Here is a 21306-nt window from a genome sequence, read left to right as displayed (position 1 = left end):
TTTTTTGTTTATAGTCAGATTCGTGTAATATAATCTTAAGTTTTGTACATTTGTAAATACTTTTTCCATTAAGGTTTTTGTATTTTATGTATGAATGCAATCCAGTAATAAAAAGAAAAAATAAAATGTATGCAAATTGACTTTTTTTTTCATTATTCAGTAAACCATGTGTGATTTCTTTCATTTGCTTGCGTGTTTTGTAACGTGTCCGGACATTTGCATGGATTAAGCTGCTTTCAGGCACGATCAGGTTTTTCCGCCGGTCTTAAGTTGCTAATTGCCATCTGTTCAGCAGCAGGTGTGATTAAATACAGTACACTTTCTTATTCACTCCTCCATAGAATTAGTTTCAGTCCGATTTTCTCTTTTTTAAGTGACCTGCCTTAATATTTCTCATTGTGCATCAGGGTTTAAAAAAATACTGCTCAATTAAAAAAGATGATTCACTGGTACATCATGGCATTTAAGTCATGCTTTGTCCATTTTTCTTTTAAACACTGATTTTTATCAAAGACAGTAGAACAATTATGTTCTGTTCAGCTCGACATGTTTCAACAATTCAGTGGAAATCTTTAGATCTAGTTTTAAACCGATCTCTTAAATAACTCTTTAAGTAATGAACTACTTTACATACTGTAAGCTGCCTCTTTGAAAACAGGTAAATTCTTTTCACCTGTATTAAATGAACAGACTCTCTTCACCTGTAACACAACATTACGGGCCGCGTAACAGAGAAGTGAATGAATATCACTCAAAATGACTTTATCGGCCTGCTTTGGATTTTTAAAGACAAGCCCAGTGTAAACAGTCCCTATCCTGCTGATGTGCTGTTTTTATTAATCATAGCCACTCTTTCTCATCCACGCTGAAGAGAAGTAATAATAAAGTAGCTTTAGTTTATGAGCACAGGCTTAGATTAACAAAATATGTTTCGGTTTAAGAATAAACGCAGCGAACATTAAATAGTAAATGTTATATGGTGTTATACAGTGAATAATTTCATGTATTGGTCTCAATATACGGTCAACAGCGCCCACTGCAGGAAACAGCCAATAAACGCTAAACACACACCAGAAAGCAGGCATTACGTCCATACTGATGCTTAACGTTACTGTTTAAACATTTAATAATCTGTATTTAAAATAAAAAACCAAAAACTTTCTTTTTGGAAATGAGGCATCTTAAGACGGCTAGGAAATATTATTTTTGGATTCTGGAGAGAAGTTTAATGTATTGGAGACAGGGAATGTTGAGATATTCAAGTACTAAATGTCCGAATATTTCTGAATCCAATCACTAGCTAGCTAACGTCCGTCTAGCAGCTCTTAGCTTATTTTGCTCCAACATTTTGATTAAAAGTAATATATTTAATATATATGTATATCACAAATCTTTACGTCGTTTTATCATCACTCAATTTACATAACCTTCGCAAAAAAACATTGATATGTAACTGATTTGTAGTGAAGGGGCATTTCGCGCCATTCCTGTCAGAATCCCGCGCGCGCCAATTTTGTATGCGCGCTGTTTGTAGTAGTATAATATACCCTATAGATACATATAAAAACAGCACAAAATTTGGTAATTTGTGTATATTACTATAGTTATATCACCACACCAAATTAATTCAAGTACTTCCCTATAGTATGGTTCAAGAACACTAGTATTTATCTAGTATTACTACAGTATTGTCTCATGTGGGTTGTATTAGATTTATCCATCTGATAAATATATCTCCTCACAGTAAATCAAGAACAGATATATTTACGTTGAAAACGTTTATTTCCCTGTAAAAATGACAGTATAGTGATATTGACGTCAAACTATGGAAGTCATATACATGCGTTTAATGGTTCTTAATGTATATGAAAGGGCTGCATGTGTCAGTATCATTCATAACACCCACAGTAAGATCCTCAAAGAGAGAAACCAAACTCCATTCGCTTACTTTTAAAATCTTCACTGTCATTTAAAACCGCAGTATTTAGGATCCCTATTAATGGTCACCTCGAATGAGAAAAAAAAAAGAGAGTGATAAACAAAAGAAAAACACTGCCCTGAACCGGGACACTGATAATGTTATTAAACCAAACGTCCCAATCCATTAGGATTCCCAATTCATGGAAAACTAATTTCATGAGGCCCCTGAACCTGCTAACATGTCGTAGCGATGGAGAAAATTATTTTATTGGTCATAAAAAAGAACAAATGAAAAACAGGTATCACACAGGCAAGTGTTAGATGAAGCAAAGAGGCTTTTACTGATTTCTGCCCCTGGAGACAAACAAAAGATGCGCTCGTCTCCAGACGGACGTGCTCATGTCATCCAGTGTGTAGAATTTAGACAGAATACGACAGCCTGTGTGTTTGTGTCAGAGTGTGTGTGTGTTTGTATAGATTTTCTTCTCAAAAAAAAAGATCATTCAAAAAAAAAAAAAAAAAAAAAAAAAAAAACTAAACCAAAAAAAAAAAAAAAAAAAAAAGAGGGGAAAATGATCGGGTGCCACTCCTCTAATCATCATCAAAGTTCTGTTGTAAAAGGAAGTTTGCAGCCAAATTTTCATTCTTCTCACAAGCAAAGTATGCCTGTATAACGAGTCCTTCTGGGAATCCAAGGGCTTTTAGCTGAGAAAGAAACACAGAGGAAACACGGAAAGGTTAGATAAGACCACAGAAAGACTCCCGGTGTCCGTTTGGGGAAAAGACTCACGCACCTTTGATCGTTCGCCAGACAGATCCTCCATCTGGATCTCTCTCTAATTAAAGGGCCTCGTGTAATTAGTTAAAACTTGAAATTCAGACTTTATGGCTTTAAAAAGTATCTCAAGGCTCAGAATAAAGTTCGAAAAACTAGAGTTGAGAACGCAGCGATGCAGACTTTCTGGGCTAACAAGAGCAAATCAACAGCTTGTTTGTCCAATAATTACTTTGTGTTTCTATGCGCTCTCCCTCAAACGCAGTCAGACGGACAGGGCTTTGGTGTCGTGTTTTTATTCATTACTTGCACACCCATTACAGTTTCCCAGCTACAGAGACGTTTGATCAAATTTAAGGTCATAAACGGCATTAAATATCTTAAATGTGTTTAACAAAAATGTTCACGATAAATTTACTAAATGATAAAATTGGGAAGCGAAGACCAGGAACTGCAATAGAGTACAATATGTTGTTTAACTTAAAAAGATTTCATTCATGTCAAAACACAGCGCCGCGTCACATTCTACAGACTTGTGGTTTCAGAGCGGTGCGCAATCAAAGGATATGGTGCATTCATGTCAAATGTTGTTTAGATGTTGTAGATCATTTTAAGCTTAGCATATTTTCTCTCTATTATGTTTAAACGGGCACCTTGTTTTGCAGGTATACATGTGCCACTAGTAGTTTTATTTCTTATATTTGATAGCGCAAGCTGCTGAATAATATAGCGGCGCCTGTAATAAACTGAAAATGCGTTAAGTGTTTTACCCTCTCAATAGCTTCTTTCTCCTGGGGTGTGACCTGGATGTAGTTCATGTGCCCGCCTCCTGCCTCGGCCACGCCCCCACCACCACTTCCTTGTCCCGCCTCCTGCACCGGCTCATTAAGCATCTGAATGAACTGCTCCTGATGGCTGCTGATTTGCTGTGAAACGGGAAGGATGTTAACAGAAACCACTGCATCACAAGATAAAGAGCACTGTGAGATGTGATGTATATCATCTGTGATAATATCTTAATGTACAAAAGTATTTTTGTAGTCTAGATTAGTGTGTGCACATTTAATGCATTTCACTGCATAATTCAGTCTATTACAATGCATTTAAAAAGAACAATTTATAAAACGGTTATACCATTTTATATAGTTAATAAAAAAAAAATTCTACAAATGTGATTTTTTTTAAACAGTTCAACAAAGACGTTAATCATGAGACTTACACTTGAGACGCTGAATTTCTTGTTTTTGCACTTTCAACAACAAAAAAAAATAAAACATGCTGATTGGCTCCTGAATGAATCAACCGTTTAAATGATTCAGTTCAATCGCAATGTGACTTACTGCCACCTGCTGGTGGTTTTAAAATGTCTATTCAACATTTTGTTATCTCAAAACATTATTTATGCATTCGTAATTGCAGGTGAAATCATTCCAGTCCTACATTAAACAGTGTGTAAACACATCTAAACCTCTTCAGACGCAGCTTCTGTGCTTCCTCTGCACTGCAAAGATGACCGATTTAATTGGCTTGGTAAGAATCTGACTCAAAAGATAAACTACACTTAAAACATAATGGCTTTATAAGGGTAAAAATGCACGTAAAATGTAAAAATCAACTACGCTGAATATGAAGAATATCGAAGACTTTAGAAGCTGTCCATGGCAGCACAACGACATACAAAATATAATAAATAATCACTATTGAAAATCCTAGAAAGCATCTATATCATCTCAAACTCAAACTGCAGAGCTGTGGCCCTCCAGGAATTATCTCCAACCGTAATGAAACACACTTGATCCAGCTCATCAAGCTCTTCGGGATTATTAGAAACTTTCAAGCAGCTTTGATTTGGAGCTGGTTGGCGCTAAACTGTGCAGAGCTGTGGCCCTCCTGGAATTGAGCTTGAGACCGGTAATACAGATATTATTTTTTGTCCATATCACTCCCCATCCCCATGAAGTGTCCGAAGCGTGTACCTGCAGGAGCTGCGGGTTCTCTCTGCCAATCTGCTGTAGGAGAGCTGGTAGGAGAGACGGGTTCTGCTGGATGATCTGTCTCATCTGCAGGAACTGCGGCTGGTTCCTCAGGAACTCCAGAGGATTGGCTGCACACACAGAACAGAGTCAGAGCGGCTCAGAAGCGTGTGTGTGTGTGTGTGTGTGTGTGTGTGTGGCTCACCCCCTGATCCTGAGCTGGGCTGTGACGGGGCGGTGCTGGACGGTGAAGAGAGGCCTGTGGACGCAGTAGGAGCGCCCCCCGCAGGAACCACGGGGTCAGCACCTCCCACACTCCCCTCGCTCTCCGCAGGAATACCCTACAACACAAGTCGTAATATACTCTAATGAATCAATTGCTGAAAGTATGATGATGTCTGTTAGTTAACATATTAACCTACTAAGCCGTGAATGAGTTGTGTTCAGGCGGTCAGTCTCTCACCGTCAGCAGGTACTCCACGGCGCGGTCAGGGTTGTTGAAACTGGCTCTCAGTGCCGCCACCACTCGGTCTCTCTCGTATCCCATCAGCATGATCTCCGTCACCATGTTCTCGTACGACTGACCCGTCACTGAAAACACACGCAAACTCACGTCACCCTGCGCACGTTACTACTGTATTCATAAACCTGGAGAACCTGTGAATATGATCGTTTACCCAGCGCAGACGTCGCCTCTTCAAATATGTTTGCGTTTGGCAAAGAACTGGAGGAAAACAAAAAAACAAGCTTGATACTTGTGCTCACAGCAGAAAACTTCATTTTTATAATCATAATATGCATATTTGCAACTCGCTGCTAATCAACATAGCCTTCACTACAGTACAGAACATATTTTCTGCCTCGTTCTGTGATGAGAACACTCAACTGAAGTTGTGAAGCAAAATCAAAGTTGTAATATTCTCTTGTTTGGACAACAGGTTTAGAACGGCTTATTGCACGTCTGATGTTGTGGGCGCTGGTCACCTGGCGGGTGTAGAGGAGGGCTCAGCGCCACTGGAGGGCTTCTCCTCGGCGGGTTTGTCCTCTTCGGTGGTGCTCTCAGACGGGGTTTCTGCGGCCGGGCCGGTGGAAGGGGTCGGGGTCGCTGTAGTGCTGGACGCTGTGGCAGCTGATGACGGGGCCGATGCGGGAGCGGCTTTGGGCTGCAGGAGAAACATCACATTACTACAGCTTCACTGACACCACCCTCCATGACATCCGCCCAGAGTTCAGCTCATTTACAGACACAGAGAGAGTTAGTAAAGGTCACACAGACTGCGGAAAACAATCAGGACCCTCCTTCTTCATGAATAACTCAAATGTAGGTTGCACACAAATCAAATCCACGCATTTATCTTCCATGTTTTAAGATGAAAAATTCAGTTTTCATTTGCTTGCATTATAAAAGATAGTTTTAATTTGAATAATTAAACCATTAATCGAGGAAATTTAAATCAAATAATAGTTTTATGAATTTATCTATTAAAGTTAAGCCTTTAAAATTAGAAAATGGGCATCTGATGAACAAAACAAAAAGTAAATAAAACAAAACAAATACCAGCAAACAAACAATAAAAAAAAAAATACATTACACAACTTTTACATTAACATATGATAAAAATTCTACAACAGATACCAATTTCACGGGGGCCTAAAATGTAGTTTCTGCTGAATTTTGACTTGATTGCACATGATTTTAATTACACATGCTTTCCAATTATTAAAATGGAATTACATCATTAAAACAGAATACAGACAAATAAATAAAAATGTTCGTAGGACCCTAAAATGAAGTTTTTACTAGTGTTTAATATAACAATTAAAACAATTAATTTCATAGGGTCCTGTAACAAGCAATAGCACATGCCGCTTGATTTAGATCCGAAAACCTTCTCAATCTCAATGAATGTATCTTTTCACATTTACATGCTTTGAGAATTCCGCAGGCGGTGACAAGACTGATAAAGCCTCACCTTTGCTACCATAACCACCACAAAGTTCTTCTCATCTATCTTGTACTCCTTCAGAGCCGTGTCATCGCTCAGGATCTTGCCTGCAGGGGACAGAATAATTAAAATAAACGAGCCGTCCTCCCGCAGCTCTCGCGTCTGAATCCGACAGCTGTCAGTCATTCATCACCAAATGTCAGAACGATGCTCTGAATAATTCTACATTATCGTCGCTCCTCTCACGATAACACGGAACGAGACGATGATAAATCACGCGCGTCTTTATCAGCTGGAAACAGACACCATGCAGGAGGACGTACCTGCGTATATCAACTTCTGCCCCGCCACTGGAAAGTTATCTTTTCCCTTTTCATTCTCTATTTTTTCCTTTAAGGCCTTTACCTGTGAAAGACAGAACAGGAGAAAAATCAAAGTCCGATCCGAGAGAGAGCAAACACAGACGCTCTTCTGTAAAAAACATCAGATCTTATGTGACCCTGGAGAACAAAACCAGTCACGAAGGTCAGTTTCTTAAAATTGAGATTTATAAATACGAAATAGCTTTCCATTGGTGTATGGTTTGTTATGTTAGGACAATATTTGGAAATGATATCTAAATAAAGTTTTAATATACATTTACAGCAGGAAAATCTTCACGGAACATCCTAATGATTTTAGTTTTGTTCTTATGATTTTGACCCATTGTCTATTGCTACAAATACACCTGTGCAGCATTTGTTCAGTGTTTAGGAGATCAGTTCACATCCCAAACGACAAAACTATTCCAACATCTGATCTGAGCGCGTCGACTGAAACATTTACAAAACTTCAATATCAATCGGATCTCAAAGCAAATACTGAAGCAGTTTGGAGCGGATCCAAAAAAACCCACTGAGTGGAGCCAGAAATGGAAAGCTGGTCAAAACGTTCGCTGCTTTCCTGAGAAAGAGTTTTTCTAAGAATAAGCCTTTCCGAAAGGTCTGATAAACAGGAAGTGTGGACTAAACCCACTGAGTGTCTTCCTTCCTAAAGGTCCAGCTGACCTTTGACCCATCACTGCTCACAATTCACCTCATCCAGATGTGTTTGACTGCACAATATACACAGAAAAAAACGCTTCTGTAAACTGTTAAAAGTGTAAAGGAATAGTTTGCCCTCATTTACTCACCATGAAACTGATTCAAACCTCTTTCTTCTGTTAAACACAAATGAAGACATAAACTACCAGTAAAATTTTGAACAGTAAGATTTTTTTTTTATATATTATCATTTAAAATAAGACTTTTAAAAATATTTTACATTTGTATTTATTACTGTGATTTCAGAGTTGTATTTTCAGCATCATTACTCCAGTGTCACATGACCCTTCAGAAATCGTAATGGACTGATTTATTGCTCGGCAAACATTTATTACGTTGAAAACGGCAGAGTAGAATTTTTTAAGGTTTCTTTGATGAATAGAAAGCTCAGAAGAACAGTATTAATCTAAATAGAAATCTTCTATAAAATTGTAAACGCCTGTTACCTCTTTTGATCAATTTTCGGATTTAAAAGTATTCATTTCTAAAATTTCCTATTTTCAATAAAACGCATACATATATATTTATTATATATAATGTTTGTTGAACAGGAAATCAGCATATGACTTTTTGGAAGGATCATGTGACACTGAAGACTGAAGTAATGATTCAGCTGCGCACCACAGAAATATATTACAGTTTAACATATTCACATAAAAAACATCCATTTTAAATAGTACAAATGTTTCACAATATTACCAAAAAAATGCATGCATGGTGAACAAAACAAAAAAAAATCATTAAAAATCTTTCTGTTCAATAACTTAACTGACGGTGTACGACAAATGCTAGTAACCAAAACGTTTCCAGTCCCAACTGACTTTAACAACATTGCAAATAAATTAGTCATTATTTATTCACTTTCAATTTCGCGTGAGTCTTTAATACCCAAAACATCCACACTAACAGACTAACACAAGTCACCAGTTTGCAGTGAATATTATCTTTACTGATTAACTAGGACCAAAACACAAAGACAAGAAGATCACGTCACTGAAAACAACAGTAGTTTTTTTATAACACTGTAATATCAATCAAAGTGACTGAAGCTCATGAACTCTGTTCCTGTGAGGCCAAACTAAACCAGCTGCACTAACAGAAAGTTTTCTTCTAGAAGACACAGTCAAATCAGCATGAAGACATTAATTCACTGAATTCATAAAAGCTACCAACCTCTTTTATGCATGTTTATTCCTCGTGTGTTCAATTATAGAGCTCGGTCTTTTCAATGATCACTTGAATCATGTTCATAGAGCAGATACAGATATTCATATCTCTCTCACACACAAACACGTTAAAACCTTTATCACGCCACAGCATGACTTGCTAAAACACACAAATAAGTCTTTATCTGTCCGTCTGACACTACTCAAAACTCATAACGATGGTTAAATGACAATTATGGTGATTTGGAGTGCCTACGCTACTTTTATGCATCATTTAGACAACTTTTAACCAGTTTCGGTGAAAGTAAAAACTCATTTTATGAGCGGCTAACGCGCTAATGCTAAGACATTCACAGAACTCCCTAAACGGCGCCAAGCGCAAACCAGCAACCAGCATTCGAGGTTCCTGTAAAGTTACGGAGTAATTGCAGTGAATCTGAGTGGTTTGGCTGGAGTTTGCGTGTGTTTTATTGACATCGCGGATAGAAAGCTGCTAGCCGTTAGCCGCTAGCTGCGCGCGCTACCCTCACGCGCTCGTCTCTCACCGTCTCCTCCGCGTCGATGTCGATTTTAAACGTCTGCTGCTGGAGGGTTTTCAGCGTGATCTGCATTTTGGCGTTCTTCCGTGTCGCCGCTGTGGAAACTGACCGAGGGCTGGATCGCTGGCTCTGTTTTTTCGCCGTGGCTCATCACAGCCTGTCCGCCGCCATTACGCGCATAAACACTCGACGGCACGTCCCCCTTACGCCGCACTACACATGCGCCGCGCACCGACGCGTTTGCGTCACTGCAAGCGTGCGCGAAAGTGCTGATGGGAAATTGAGTTTTTGTTGCAATCTGACAACATAATTCAGAAGAACGCAGGCAGTGTATATAATGAATATAAAATAGAATGAATAATTACACGATGGAGAATGGAACACACAGGATTAAATTAAAAATGACATCTAATAGACAAACATCCACATACTAGGTCTATGTCACAGCCAAAAATATATCATAAATATATAAATAATTTTTTTTTTCAACATTACCCAAATGACAGACTTTTTTGTGACTTTTACTATAAAACTAAAGATATTAACACCAAAAAGAGTGTCGAACTTGTGAAACTGTATAATGATTTACTGTATATTATGTTTATTGATTTAGCCCCTCTTTACAATGTTGTGTTCATTTATTTTTCTTTATTATCGTCATATATTACTGATGTATTTATAATCTGGTAATTTGGTAAAATTATTTGCAAAGCATAGGTAAAATCAATAAATGACATTTATTCATGTTTAATGACATTTTCTCTGAAACAAACGCTATCTTAAACTAGAAATATAGTTGAAATATATAGAACTTTTTGCATCCATTGTATCTTTTGGGCAAAAGGTTATTAATAGTGGAAAATGTTACTTTGTATTATTATAATCACGCTATTTTAAAGAACTGTTCACTAAAATGGTCTTTGGGGAACGATAATGTTTTTTTTGCAATTAAAAACTTAATTTGTACTGTGTTTGAACTGGATGCACGTATGATCGGAATGGAGCTGGTTCATTAGAGTAAATGCTGCATGAGTTAACCTACTTAACCTAGTTAACCTCCCGACTCTTCTCCGGTGGTCTAACATTAACTTTAATTAATCCCTGGACGGTTTGTGTATCCGACTTCATAGCTGATCAGAACAGGAGTGATTTTCTGCTTTGAAAGCCTCGGAGCGAGTGGAAACGCAGCAGATGCAGAATCACCGGGAGCCGGTGAAGACGTCATCCGAGCCCAGCCTTACACACACACACACACACACACACACACACACACACACTCATCTGTCTTTTTTCATTTATCCTTCGTTTTACCAGGATAGACCCATCGAGACACAAAGTCTCTACTTCCAGGGAGTCCTGACCGAAACTGTGGCACGAAATGTATGACATTAAAACATTTAGCTCTACTTGTGCCATAATAGATCACAAAATTAAAGCAAGCGCATGATTTCACGCTGACAGAGCACACATAACAAGTGTGTGTTTTTCCTGAATATAGTACTGAATGTATTCAGGTTGGACCTTCATGAAGCAAAATTAGTTTTAGAGGAAATAAAGCATATTAAACGCAACGATGGGAATAATATTTTTTACAGTAACGAGGAATCAAACGAACTGTTTCCTCCGTTACTATAATTTATTATAGGCTCAGTTGATCTGAATTAATATTAGTGCGTTTTAGATTATTAGTAGTAATATTCATAGTTGAACAATTTTGTTTGTCATGTATTGCAATAATTTTTCCCCCTTTTTTGTTTTATGGACAAAAAATATCTTAAGTATCACCCGAGCAGTCAACAAAAATACATTCATGGTATCAATCATGTATCATATCATATTATAATGCTATAAAACTACTACGGCCATTCTATTCCCAAGGTGCACATAAAGAGTTGATGATATTTACAATATTATAATAAATTCGATAGGTGTCTCTCACAGAAACAGTAACATAGTGTAGATTAGTGTACAATCTTTAATAACAATAATTTATTCTATTTACTGTCCTTTTCATTCATTTAACATATTTATATTGAGGAAATCCAAATTATTTGATCTTTTTGAATGGTTACTTTCCCCGGTAATTAGTTACTTTTATAATGATTGTGAGAAGCAACTTTTAACTTTATTACATTTTTAAATAATAATTTCGATTTGCATCATCGATTCTGTTGCTTCACTGTGAAACCATTTGTATTTCATAAAGCGCTGTATATATAATCAGCGTTTTTAAATGAGAGCGGACTGATAATAATGCACTAGATGCTCGTTTTCATTCAATGAATCATGCAAGAGAGATATTTAACGGTTTAATAAAATATGAGCGGTTGTGGCCTGCAGGAGCTGACCCTGAGTCTGTCTGGACCTTCAGACGACCTTCTGCTCTTATTACCGTTCATTCGGTCATCTTTTATTCACTTGATTTCATCCGAAAGAGCCTTAAAAGATCCGTGTTTGACAGATGGAAGTTAAATGATCTGTAAGAATGATCGGGGATTATTAACGGCGTGAGATCTGATCTGAGCGTCGGTGTTTGACGATTTGTGTAAAAAAAACGAGATTTTTTTTGGGCAAAAAAGGAAAATGTGTATGATTTTGACAAGGTATTTTTGTCTGTTGCTACAAATATACAAACATCTCGAGCAGTAAATCATGAAATCTGAAGGTATTTTAACATACACCCCCCCCCCAAAGAAATGTTTTGTAACGTATTATTATTAGTAGTGGTAGGTATTATTATTAATCATGCATTTAATGGGTGTCTGGTGTAAATCAATACATTTTTATATTTCTTAAAACTGTTTTTCAATTGTATTTGCATCTTTATGCGATTACGCGTTATGATTTTTCATATTTGGACACAAATGCGCACACCTCGACATTCACACGATAACAACATTTTTCACGAAACAGTGAAATGTTGAAGCAGAAAGTCTAAGACTGGATTTTCTTGTAAAATGTACCACGATAGTGTTTGAAAATGAAAATGATAAAGTTTCGGTCTCTCACTGTACAGTATATCAAATCATTTTTTTTGTTTGTCAGATTTTCATTGTATTATTCTATTTGGTGTAAATAAATCCAGCTGAATGCGAGTCCTGGCGTGTCAGGTCATGTTCTGGTGTGTTCAGTATCCGTCCATCCCTCTGTCGGTCTGTCATCAGACGCCTCTTTGCTGTTTAAAGCCGAGCTCTTCTGGGTCTCGCGGGTCTCCTCCTGCTGAAACACTCGTGTGAAGTTCTGATCCGCTGATCCCTCATGTCTCGCAGATATTTTTAAAAGATGATGTTATAGCTGTGAAATCAAGCGCTTATAAAAGCAGCTCTGAAACACATCAACTCTTCTGTTGGGTTTCAGACCTGACCTCTTTATTACCAACAACTCAAACAGGCAGTAACAATATTTGCTATATGTCTCTCTCTATATATATATATATATATATCTCTCTCTCTCTCTCTCTCTCTCTCTCTCTCTATATATATATATATATATATATATATATATATATATATATATATATATATATATATATATACATGCACACTCACAATATATTATTCACAACAGAACATAAAGAACACAACACCTGCTACTGGTCTCAAAATAGTTTGCATGGAGGGCAACATAGAGCTGAAAAAGCTAGGAGATTCAGCTGGGAGAACATCTAGCAACTAATGAAGTTAATGACATCAGGTCTGTAACATGATTAGCTATAAAAGAGATGTTTTAGAGAGGCAGAGTCTAGTAAAGTGAAAGAATGAGTAAAATTGTGGAATACTTTAAAAACGTGTCAGTACAGTAAAGAGATCATCAGCAAAAGATTCGGAGAAACTGTAGAAATCTGGGTGTAAGGGACAAGGCTGAAGATCTTGGATGCTCATGGTCTTCAGGTTTCGGACGATCATCACGTGATTCTGTCAGACATTACTGAGCATCCAGGAATACTTCCAGAAACCTCTGTCGGTAAACACAATCCTCCGACTAAAGCTCTATCATGAGAAAAGAAGCCACATGTGAACATGCTCCAGAAGCTCGTTGTGTCCTGTGGGTCAAGCTTATTGAAAGAAGAGTGTTCTGTGGTCAGACCATGATCTAAAGAGAAGGGAGACCTTCCAGCATGCTATCAGTGTTCAGTATCTCTGATGGTATGAAGGTGTATAAGTGTATACGGTATGAGCAGCTTGCGTGTTTTAGAAGACACTATCAGTGCTGAAAGGTATATAAAGGTTTTAGAGCAACATATGCTCCCCTCCGGATGACGTATTTTCAGGGAAGGCCTTGTTTATTTCAGAAGGACATTACTAAACCACATACTGCATAGAAGAGTCCGGAGCTGAAGTGACCGGCTGCAGTATTAAACAGAATTAAACAAAAAATACATCAAAGACTCCAGAAACTCATATCCTCGATGTTTTGAAAAGGAGACGCTACACCGTGATAAACATGACCCCGTCTCAACTATTCTAAGACCTGCAGCAGACATCGGTGTTTTTTAATATTAATAGTAGGCTCTAATTACTGTATATATACACATCTATCTTTCTGTCTAATTAAAAGCAGCGTCTGTCTTCACCCTGAAGGACTTCATCATCATCTCGTCTTCACTGATGGAATGATTCTGGTCTGTCCTTCACGGGCATCATCATCCAGAGATAGAGTCTCTGACCTCACACAGACGGAGGAAACGCATCGCTTCAAACTCAGCTCATCACACGCCGTCCTTGAACACAAACGTTTATTTTCTCCCCGGAGCTTGCTTCCAGAACAGCTTCACCGTCGTGAGACGCATTACAATAACAGTCAGGAGATGTCCTCAGGGATCAGAGATAAACCTCTACGAGATCAACGTCAAGCGGAGAACTCAATGAAAATATTGCTTCAGTCTTTGGGGTTTGAGTACATTTGTTCTCTGTTCTAAAAAATCACCCGGTTTTCAAATATCTGGTTTAAATATACGCTTCAAGATGTAGGGCATGAAAATAATCTATTCACACTGGGGCAAAATAATTCACTGAATTCACTTTCAATTCAATTTTTTAATTTTTCAATTCAAGTGGTTGCAATCAGTTTAGTTACATTTAAAAAAAAACCCAACTAAAACAAATTTTGTCAAATACATTAGTTTACATGCAACTAAAATAAATTGATTGCAAGCACTGTATAATTAAGTATATTTAATGAATAATAATAATAATAATTTTATCAGTGCATGTTGCTTTGTTTTTCACAATAATCAAATATTATATATATATATATATATATATATATATATATATTAGCAAATATTTTAATATTAGTAATTATTTTTACTAATAAAAACCTTAAAGTTATTTTAAACATCACGTATTGAAGTCAATAAATAATTTCGTTTTTTTAAATAATATTTTAAGATTTAATTATTAAATATTGTGACCAGTTTCAGTTTCTTGCTTTGTTTTCTTGTCTGAAAGCAAATCTAAAGTTGCAATAAATAGAATATTACATATATCACATAGAATTTTACGTTTGCTGCTATATATAATAACAAAAAATAAATTCTATATAAATAACATACAGTATTTGAAAATCCTGCTTCACTATTGTAAATAATATTGTAATAAAATCGCTCGCCTTCTTAATTCTGACTACAAAGCAAAGCTTTTAATTCAGAGATGTGAAACAGAAAACGGCACAGGCACGCGTGCGCTTAGGTTATCTGATAACTTTATTACCAAGTTAAAAAAAGACAATGAATTACAATATTTACAGAATATAGAGAAACCAAAGGAATAAAACTGTAAACAACCAGTCTAGTCGACATCACAAACCACCATCAGAAATCATCAGGAGTTTGACAGAAGAAAAGGCCGAACGCAGGAGATCTAGTCAAGGATGGCGCACCTTCAACGGGAGAGAGAATTAAAGGGCAACGAGAGAAACTAAAGCGCGTCTATGTACAGAGATCCAGTGTGTGACGACAGCAGAGAGCTTATTTCTGATGCTTCTCTACACGCTTCTTCAGAAAAGGCTGGCCTACTCCTTATGAAGGACATGGAGGGTACAAAAGAGTTTTTTTATTCTTTTCTTTTTTATTTTTAACCAGACAATTTACAACAGCTTTGAACAGCGGAGAGCTAAAAAACAAAAGAAACGTCTTCTATTGATTCGTATTTTTCTTTCTTTCTATTCTTCTCTTTTTTCTTTTTTTTTTCTTTGTTAAGTTAAATATCAGAACAACACTTAAAGGAACAGACCCCTTTCTGAAACAGAACCCACAGTTTCAAACACTTACCGATGAGGAGCTTCGAGTTTATACATGGCTGCAAAAACGGCATGCAGGTTTCCCAGAATGCATCTGGGTCGGCCCTCGGCAATGTCCAGTCATTGCTCGGGATAAAGACAATCATATCTCAGGAAAACTTTGGGAAGCGACACTTTTGGTAGGTTTGCGTTCTGTTTTCGTGTGATAATTGGAATGAAGGATCCGGAAGGGAAGCGTCTGTAAGGCTTTGGGGTTTCTGAGCAGCAGCTTCCTTCACCAACAATCCCAGCCTTACGCTTCGACGGAAGTCTTCGGATTTAAAGGAACGCTCCAAGTTCGAGAACCTCATCGCTCCACCAGTGCAAAAGTCTATTTTAACCTTTCCGAACTAACTGGGGGAATTGCAATCTTTAAATTTGAATTGCATATAAAATATATCGTTTTAACGCAAGCAAACTAATAAAATTAACGTGGCGCATATTTGTCTGCCATGCATAAATGAAACCGGTCAGATTTCTGTCATTTTAGCAATGTTCATTCTGCTTCTAACGACGGATGTATTCAGTTTCAAAAAATATTTTTAAATAAAAGAATTATTCGGAATAAAAGTTTTTGTTTAGATAATTACTGTGTATATTTATTAGATATGCATAAATACAAACACATGCATGTACATATTTAAGAAAAATATATTCATATATTACATATTTTTAGATATAATATAAAATATAACGATATAAATGTATATAGATTTAAATATTTTCAAAATATATACCGTATGTGTGTGCATTTATATAGACATAATACATATACATAGTTTACATACATATTACGTAAACAAAATCTTTTATTTTGGATGCGATTAATCGTTTGACAGCACTAATATAAATCAAAAAAATTTTTAGAAACTGAATACATCTGTGTGTGTGTATATATAACTGGACGAACTTACATTAAGCTAGAACTTAAAAATGTTATGTTAACTTAATGTTACGTTAACTTAAAATGTTAAATATATATATAATATATATATATATATATATATATATATATATATATATATATATATATATTTATAAATGCACCAGAAAAATGACTAATCAGACGACAAAATTATTAAAACTTAAATAGAAAAGTTAAATAATGAAAATAAAACAAATAGAAAAAACTAATTTCAAATATTACTATACATAACAGCATCTCTCAGTGATATTAAATGAACACTGAAACAGAAATCCTTCATTGTGGTTTCATTCCCGTATGACTGACAAGCATGAATCACAATACGTTTGCGTTAAAAGTTCAGTAAAAGTAAAAAAAAATTCAACAACACGAATCTTACATTCAGGCCTAAGTGTTACGGTGAATGTGTTCCGAACCCAGAATATTCCTTTAAACAGACTGTGAGAATCAGCAGAGACCGGCAGAAACTGGTGATCGCGATCCATCGATGTCCAACAGACGGCCGTCGTTACTAAAGTGAAGCGGAAGTGCAAGGCGAGCCGGAAGTGGCCAAAATCTTCAAAAGTAGCAATTTGCTACGAGTTTTTTTGGGGCAAGTGTTGATACGCTAAAATCATGTCTAAAAGAATCAAACGATCTAGATAAATAAGATGACAACTATTCCTCAAGGAATTCAGCTACAGGAAGATTAACACAAGGCTAAAATGTAAAAAACCGAAACCGGCAGGCGACGTTCCGAGCGAATCCGAGCCCCTCCCAACCAAAGCTTCCGGATGGATCGTCTCTCGTTTGAAACGGACGAGAATCGCGGCGCGCTGTCTTCGAGACTATCAGCGCGGAAGACTTTCGATTCTTGCGTATTGTTCATTACACATGCTTATTTTAATAAATCGATGTAACAAAGAAAAAGTGCATTGAGGATGTGAGGGTTTGGAATTAAAATCTCTGGCTTACGAACTGAGGGACTCGCGATTCGACCGGAATCTCGACTAGCGGTTTCTTTCACTATTGGTTACCAATATATCAACATCTGTCCTGAGGGACCAAGTCACACTTCGTAAAATTCAGTGTAAGATTCAGCAACTGAACAAACGTGAAACATCAACATCTAGCGACACTCCGAACCAGTTCATCACTTCCACAAATCTAGCTTTTTAAACCAAACACTCGAGAAGCAGCCGATGTTGTTCTGCAACGAAACAAACGATGAACAGACGGACGAAACAACGGAACGCGCAACATTCTCTACAGCTTTCGTTTTGCTCCTAAGGGTCGTTTTTGGTCTCCAGCGTCTTTTCGTCTTCCTCGGTCTGAATCGGACACTTGGATTGGTCAGACTGATCCACAGTGTTACTGGATAGGTCCAGCCCTCTGTCAATCACAGCCGCCGGACCAATCAGAGGCAGCGCTGAAGAGGGCACGGGACTGCCATCTTTCTTGCTGCCGTTAACAGTCCTGGAAACCCAAAACACAAACTCTTAACTCTTTTGCACATTTCTGCACGTTAAATAATAAATACAACCTTGCTTTTTGTCAATCACATTTATACAGTATCTCCGAAACTTGCACAGAACTGTAAGACGTAAAGTCGTAATTCCCGCTCAAAATGAGTCCAATTCGCAATTGTGAGTTTATATCACGCAAGATAAACTTTTGCACGTTTATATGACACAATTCAGACTTTTTTCCTCGTAATTGTGACATCTCACCATTCTTAAAATCTTTTTTTAATTTTTTATTCAGTGGGCGGAAACGGGCTTCCATAGTTGTTGCAAGCACAGGAAGCATGAAAAAGAAAATTGCATATGAAAATATCAGACTTGGTTTCTATTATAAACAATCCTAACAACTAATACTAAGATAAAAGACAAAAAATACAACCATCGTGTATCAAAATTGCGACCAGTATTACAACATCAATAATAACTTTTAATGTAGTGCAGCAACAGCAACTGGTGTGATATATTTGGTACATCCGAACTCACATGCCGTGTCGAAGGACGTGTCTCTCCCATTCGGAGCTGAGCGTGAAGGTCCGGCCGCAGAACTCGCACGGATAGCGCTTGACGCCGCTGCCGCCGGGAGACTCCACAGCACCTAAACCAGCGGAAACGCAACAAAACCGCTCTGACTTCCTGACAGTTCGACCGTATGTGCAGGAAACACTCGAAAACCTCCAAAACCCGCACCTTTCAGCAGATGCTTTTAGTCGCAGTACACTGCAGTGTCCCTTTAGCACTATTGAGACATATTGTGAATTAAAATCCCTCAAAAACATCTTCTATGTTGCTTTTGTTGCAATATGCTAATATTTATGCATATTTCATAATATAATGCTCATTTAAGTATTTTATGCGTGTGCGTGTAGATTTCAATTCCAGTTTTTTCTTTGAGATGCACCAACAGTGGCAGTTCAATTTCTCTCTGAAGGCTTGCTCAAATAGAATTCATCCGTTATACCCCAAACCCCCCAAAAATCCAATAACCCCTCTGGAAAAAAATGAAATACGTCAACAAAATTGTTCTGATTTCCTAAAGACTTCTGTCTGCCGTTACCTGTCACCTCCGTCTGGATGCTCGTCTCCTTCTGTGCGTTCTCCAGAAGCTCTTCCTCCTCCACCAGCTCTTCCTCCTCCTCTTCCTCCTCTTCATCTGCCTCCTCTACGGCCTCGTCTTCTCCTCTCTCCTCCTCCTCCTCGCTGCTGCTCACGTCCTTCATCTTGTCCTTCATCAGCTCCAGCTGGTCCAGGTTCACCCGACCCACCAGCTCAAAGTTACGGATCACCTGCGGACGACGGGTTAGAATGAGTTAACTGTTTCGTAACTAGCCAGGGAAGCAGCAGGCGTGAGAGAAGACAGACCTTGTGCTCCTGGCGCAGGTGGATCTCCATCTCGTGCAGGAGCTTGCTGTCGTAGTAGCAGAGCTGACACTGGTAGGGCTTCAGCTCCTCGTGCTTCTGGATGTGCTGCTGGAGGTTCTGCTCGCTGGAGCAGGTGAAGGTGCATTTATGACAGCGGAACACCACACCCTCCAGATGACGAGACAGCTTGGAGCGAGACACCTCCAGCGGGACCACACGCTCCTCTGAGAACCACAAAGACCGCAGCGTTTCTCAACGAGCAACTGACCTACATCATCTTTGCATATTTTTAAGCATGTTTGATAATAAGAGCCTGGAGCACAGAAGCGGTCTTCAATAGCACAGCTATATTTGTACCAACAGACACAATGATCCATTTTTCTTTTCTGCCCAAATTCATTAGGATATCATGCTTCGTGAAGATTAATGTATGTAAATATCTCAAAACTACATTTCTGATCAGTAACATGCATAGCTAAGAACTTAATTTGATCAACTTTCTCAATATTTCCAACAGATTCCAGATTTTCAAATATCGTCCCATCCTAACAAACAATACATCAATGGATTTATTCAGCTTTCAGATGATGTATAAATCCTAATTTTAAAGAAACTGACCTTTATGATTGGGTTCGTGCTCCAGGGTCACATATACTAATTTGGATATTTGGAGAAGAAAAACACAGTTTAACCTCTTAAGACCCTTATATTTTAGAGACTTTCTCTGAGACTCTACATGTCACAGTTTTAAATCCCGTACAGATCACATTCATGGCTTCTCAGAGATACCAGATTGGATGGGATGTTTCACCGTGACCACTCCTGTCTTCAAAAATGTCTGACATTAATTAAGTGACACTCTTATGGAAATATGATAACATTTCGTAAATATCATCTATTTTTTAAGTTGTGTGTCATAAATCAACATCTCAAGGAAATGTTATGGGTTTCAATTCAAAATATGACTACAGTATGTTGATCATATGAGGACACAAGGACTAAAAGCATGTTTATTATGCATTTTGGGAGATGAATAGAAACGATATTTCAGTATTCTATAAAATATATTATATATTGTTTTGAAAATGTTGCCAATTATTAAACCCATCTATGATCATTTTACACACATTTTTCCAAAAGAAAAAATGGTATATTGAATAATTCTGTTATAACATAGTTAGGAATTATTCTCATGCAAATGTTGGGTAAAAAAAATCTTGAAAACTAAAAATGTATTGGTGATTTTAAAAACGTAATAGTTTTTGCCTATGTATGTTCATTCACGAGGGAACGCCATTGTTTTATCAAGAATTCAATTTCAAGATTTTGGTTCATATCAGGTTTTCTTTTAAACTAGTGGAATGAAAACATTCTAAATAAACAGCTGATTTTTTTATTTTTTGCACTATGTATTTGCATCTATAAATTTAAATTATAAAGCATATCTTTAAAAGTTTCTTCCTCTGCTTCAGCAGCACTTTCATACACTAAATTTTACAGTTTCATTCCACTCAATATTCTGAAGGTTTTTACTGAGGGGTTTGTTCATATATAATTCAAACGGATTTTTACAACATTTTATTCCTAAAAACATGGCGAAAATGCTCATTTTAAAGGCTGTGAGTTTTTTTTCCTCCACTTCAGCAGTACTTACACACACCAGACATTACAGTTTTATTCCCGTCTATATTCTGAAGGACTTTACTGAGGGGTTTGCTCCTGCTTCTTAATTGTACTTTATCTATTTGTGTCTGTAGATTTGAAGCCGTTTTCTCAAAATGAGAGTTTTTTTTCTCCACTTTAGCAGCCCTTGCATACACTATGCTTTACAGTTTTATTC

General features: G+C 37.3%; 2 protein-coding genes across 4 annotated transcripts in view; both read right to left on the bottom strand.

Annotated features, from left to right (window-relative positions):
* Positions 1-1763: 1763 nt before the first annotated feature.
* rad23b (RAD23 homolog B, nucleotide excision repair protein) lies at positions 1764-9604 on the bottom strand. The gene is made up of 10 exons (XM_043234400.1): positions 9408-9604; positions 6938-7019; positions 6642-6721; positions 5653-5831; positions 5346-5392; positions 5132-5259; positions 4874-5009; positions 4672-4799; positions 3466-3621; positions 1764-2625 (listed from the first exon to the last, which is right to left on the bottom strand). Exons 1-10 carry the CDS (start codon positions 9471-9473, stop codon positions 2512-2514), a joined length of 1116 nt encoding a protein of 371 aa, XP_043090335.1. The 5' UTR covers positions 9474-9604; the 3' UTR covers positions 1764-2511.
* A 6855-nt stretch (positions 9605-16459) lies between these two features.
* Positions 16460-21306, bottom strand: part of znf462 (zinc finger protein 462) — a 39639-nt gene continuing 34792 nt past the window's right edge. For all 3 annotated transcript variants that reach the window (XM_043234448.1, XM_043234451.1, XM_043234449.1), the window contains exons 10-13: positions 19467-19690; positions 19162-19390; positions 18591-18702; positions 16460-18060 (exon numbers count right to left, since the gene is read on the bottom strand). In XM_043234448.1, coding sequence (XP_043090383.1) covers positions 17871-18060; positions 18591-18702; positions 19162-19390; positions 19467-19690 — 755 coding nt within the window. In that variant the 3' untranslated portion in view covers positions 16460-17870. The remainder of the gene's footprint in view (positions 18061-18590; positions 18703-19161; positions 19391-19466; positions 19691-21306) is intronic.

Source organism: Puntigrus tetrazona, unplaced genomic scaffold (assembly GCF_018831695.1).
Source record: "Puntigrus tetrazona isolate hp1 unplaced genomic scaffold, ASM1883169v1 S000001111, whole genome shotgun sequence".
Lineage (NCBI taxonomy): Eukaryota > Metazoa > Chordata > Actinopteri > Cypriniformes > Cyprinidae > Puntigrus > Puntigrus tetrazona.
Note: the sequence above shows the minus strand (reverse complement) of the source record. Positions and strands in the feature narration are given on the sequence as shown.

What these genes read in the sequence shown, in the direction of transcription:
- rad23b (XM_043234400.1), bottom strand. Translation starts at nt 9,473, where the DNA reads ATGCAGATCACGCTGAAAACCCTCCAGCAGCAGACGTTTAAAATCGAC. An exon ending in ACATCGACGCGGAGGAGACG is followed by an intron (nt 7,020 to 9,407) that starts GTGAGAGACGAG and finishes TGTCTTTCACAG; the next exon opens with GTAAAGGCCTTAAAGGAAAA. An exon ending in AGAACCCGCAGCTCCTGCAG is followed by an intron (nt 3,622 to 4,671) that starts GTACACGCTTCG and finishes CCCGTTTCACAG; the next exon opens with CAAATCAGCAGCCATCAGGA.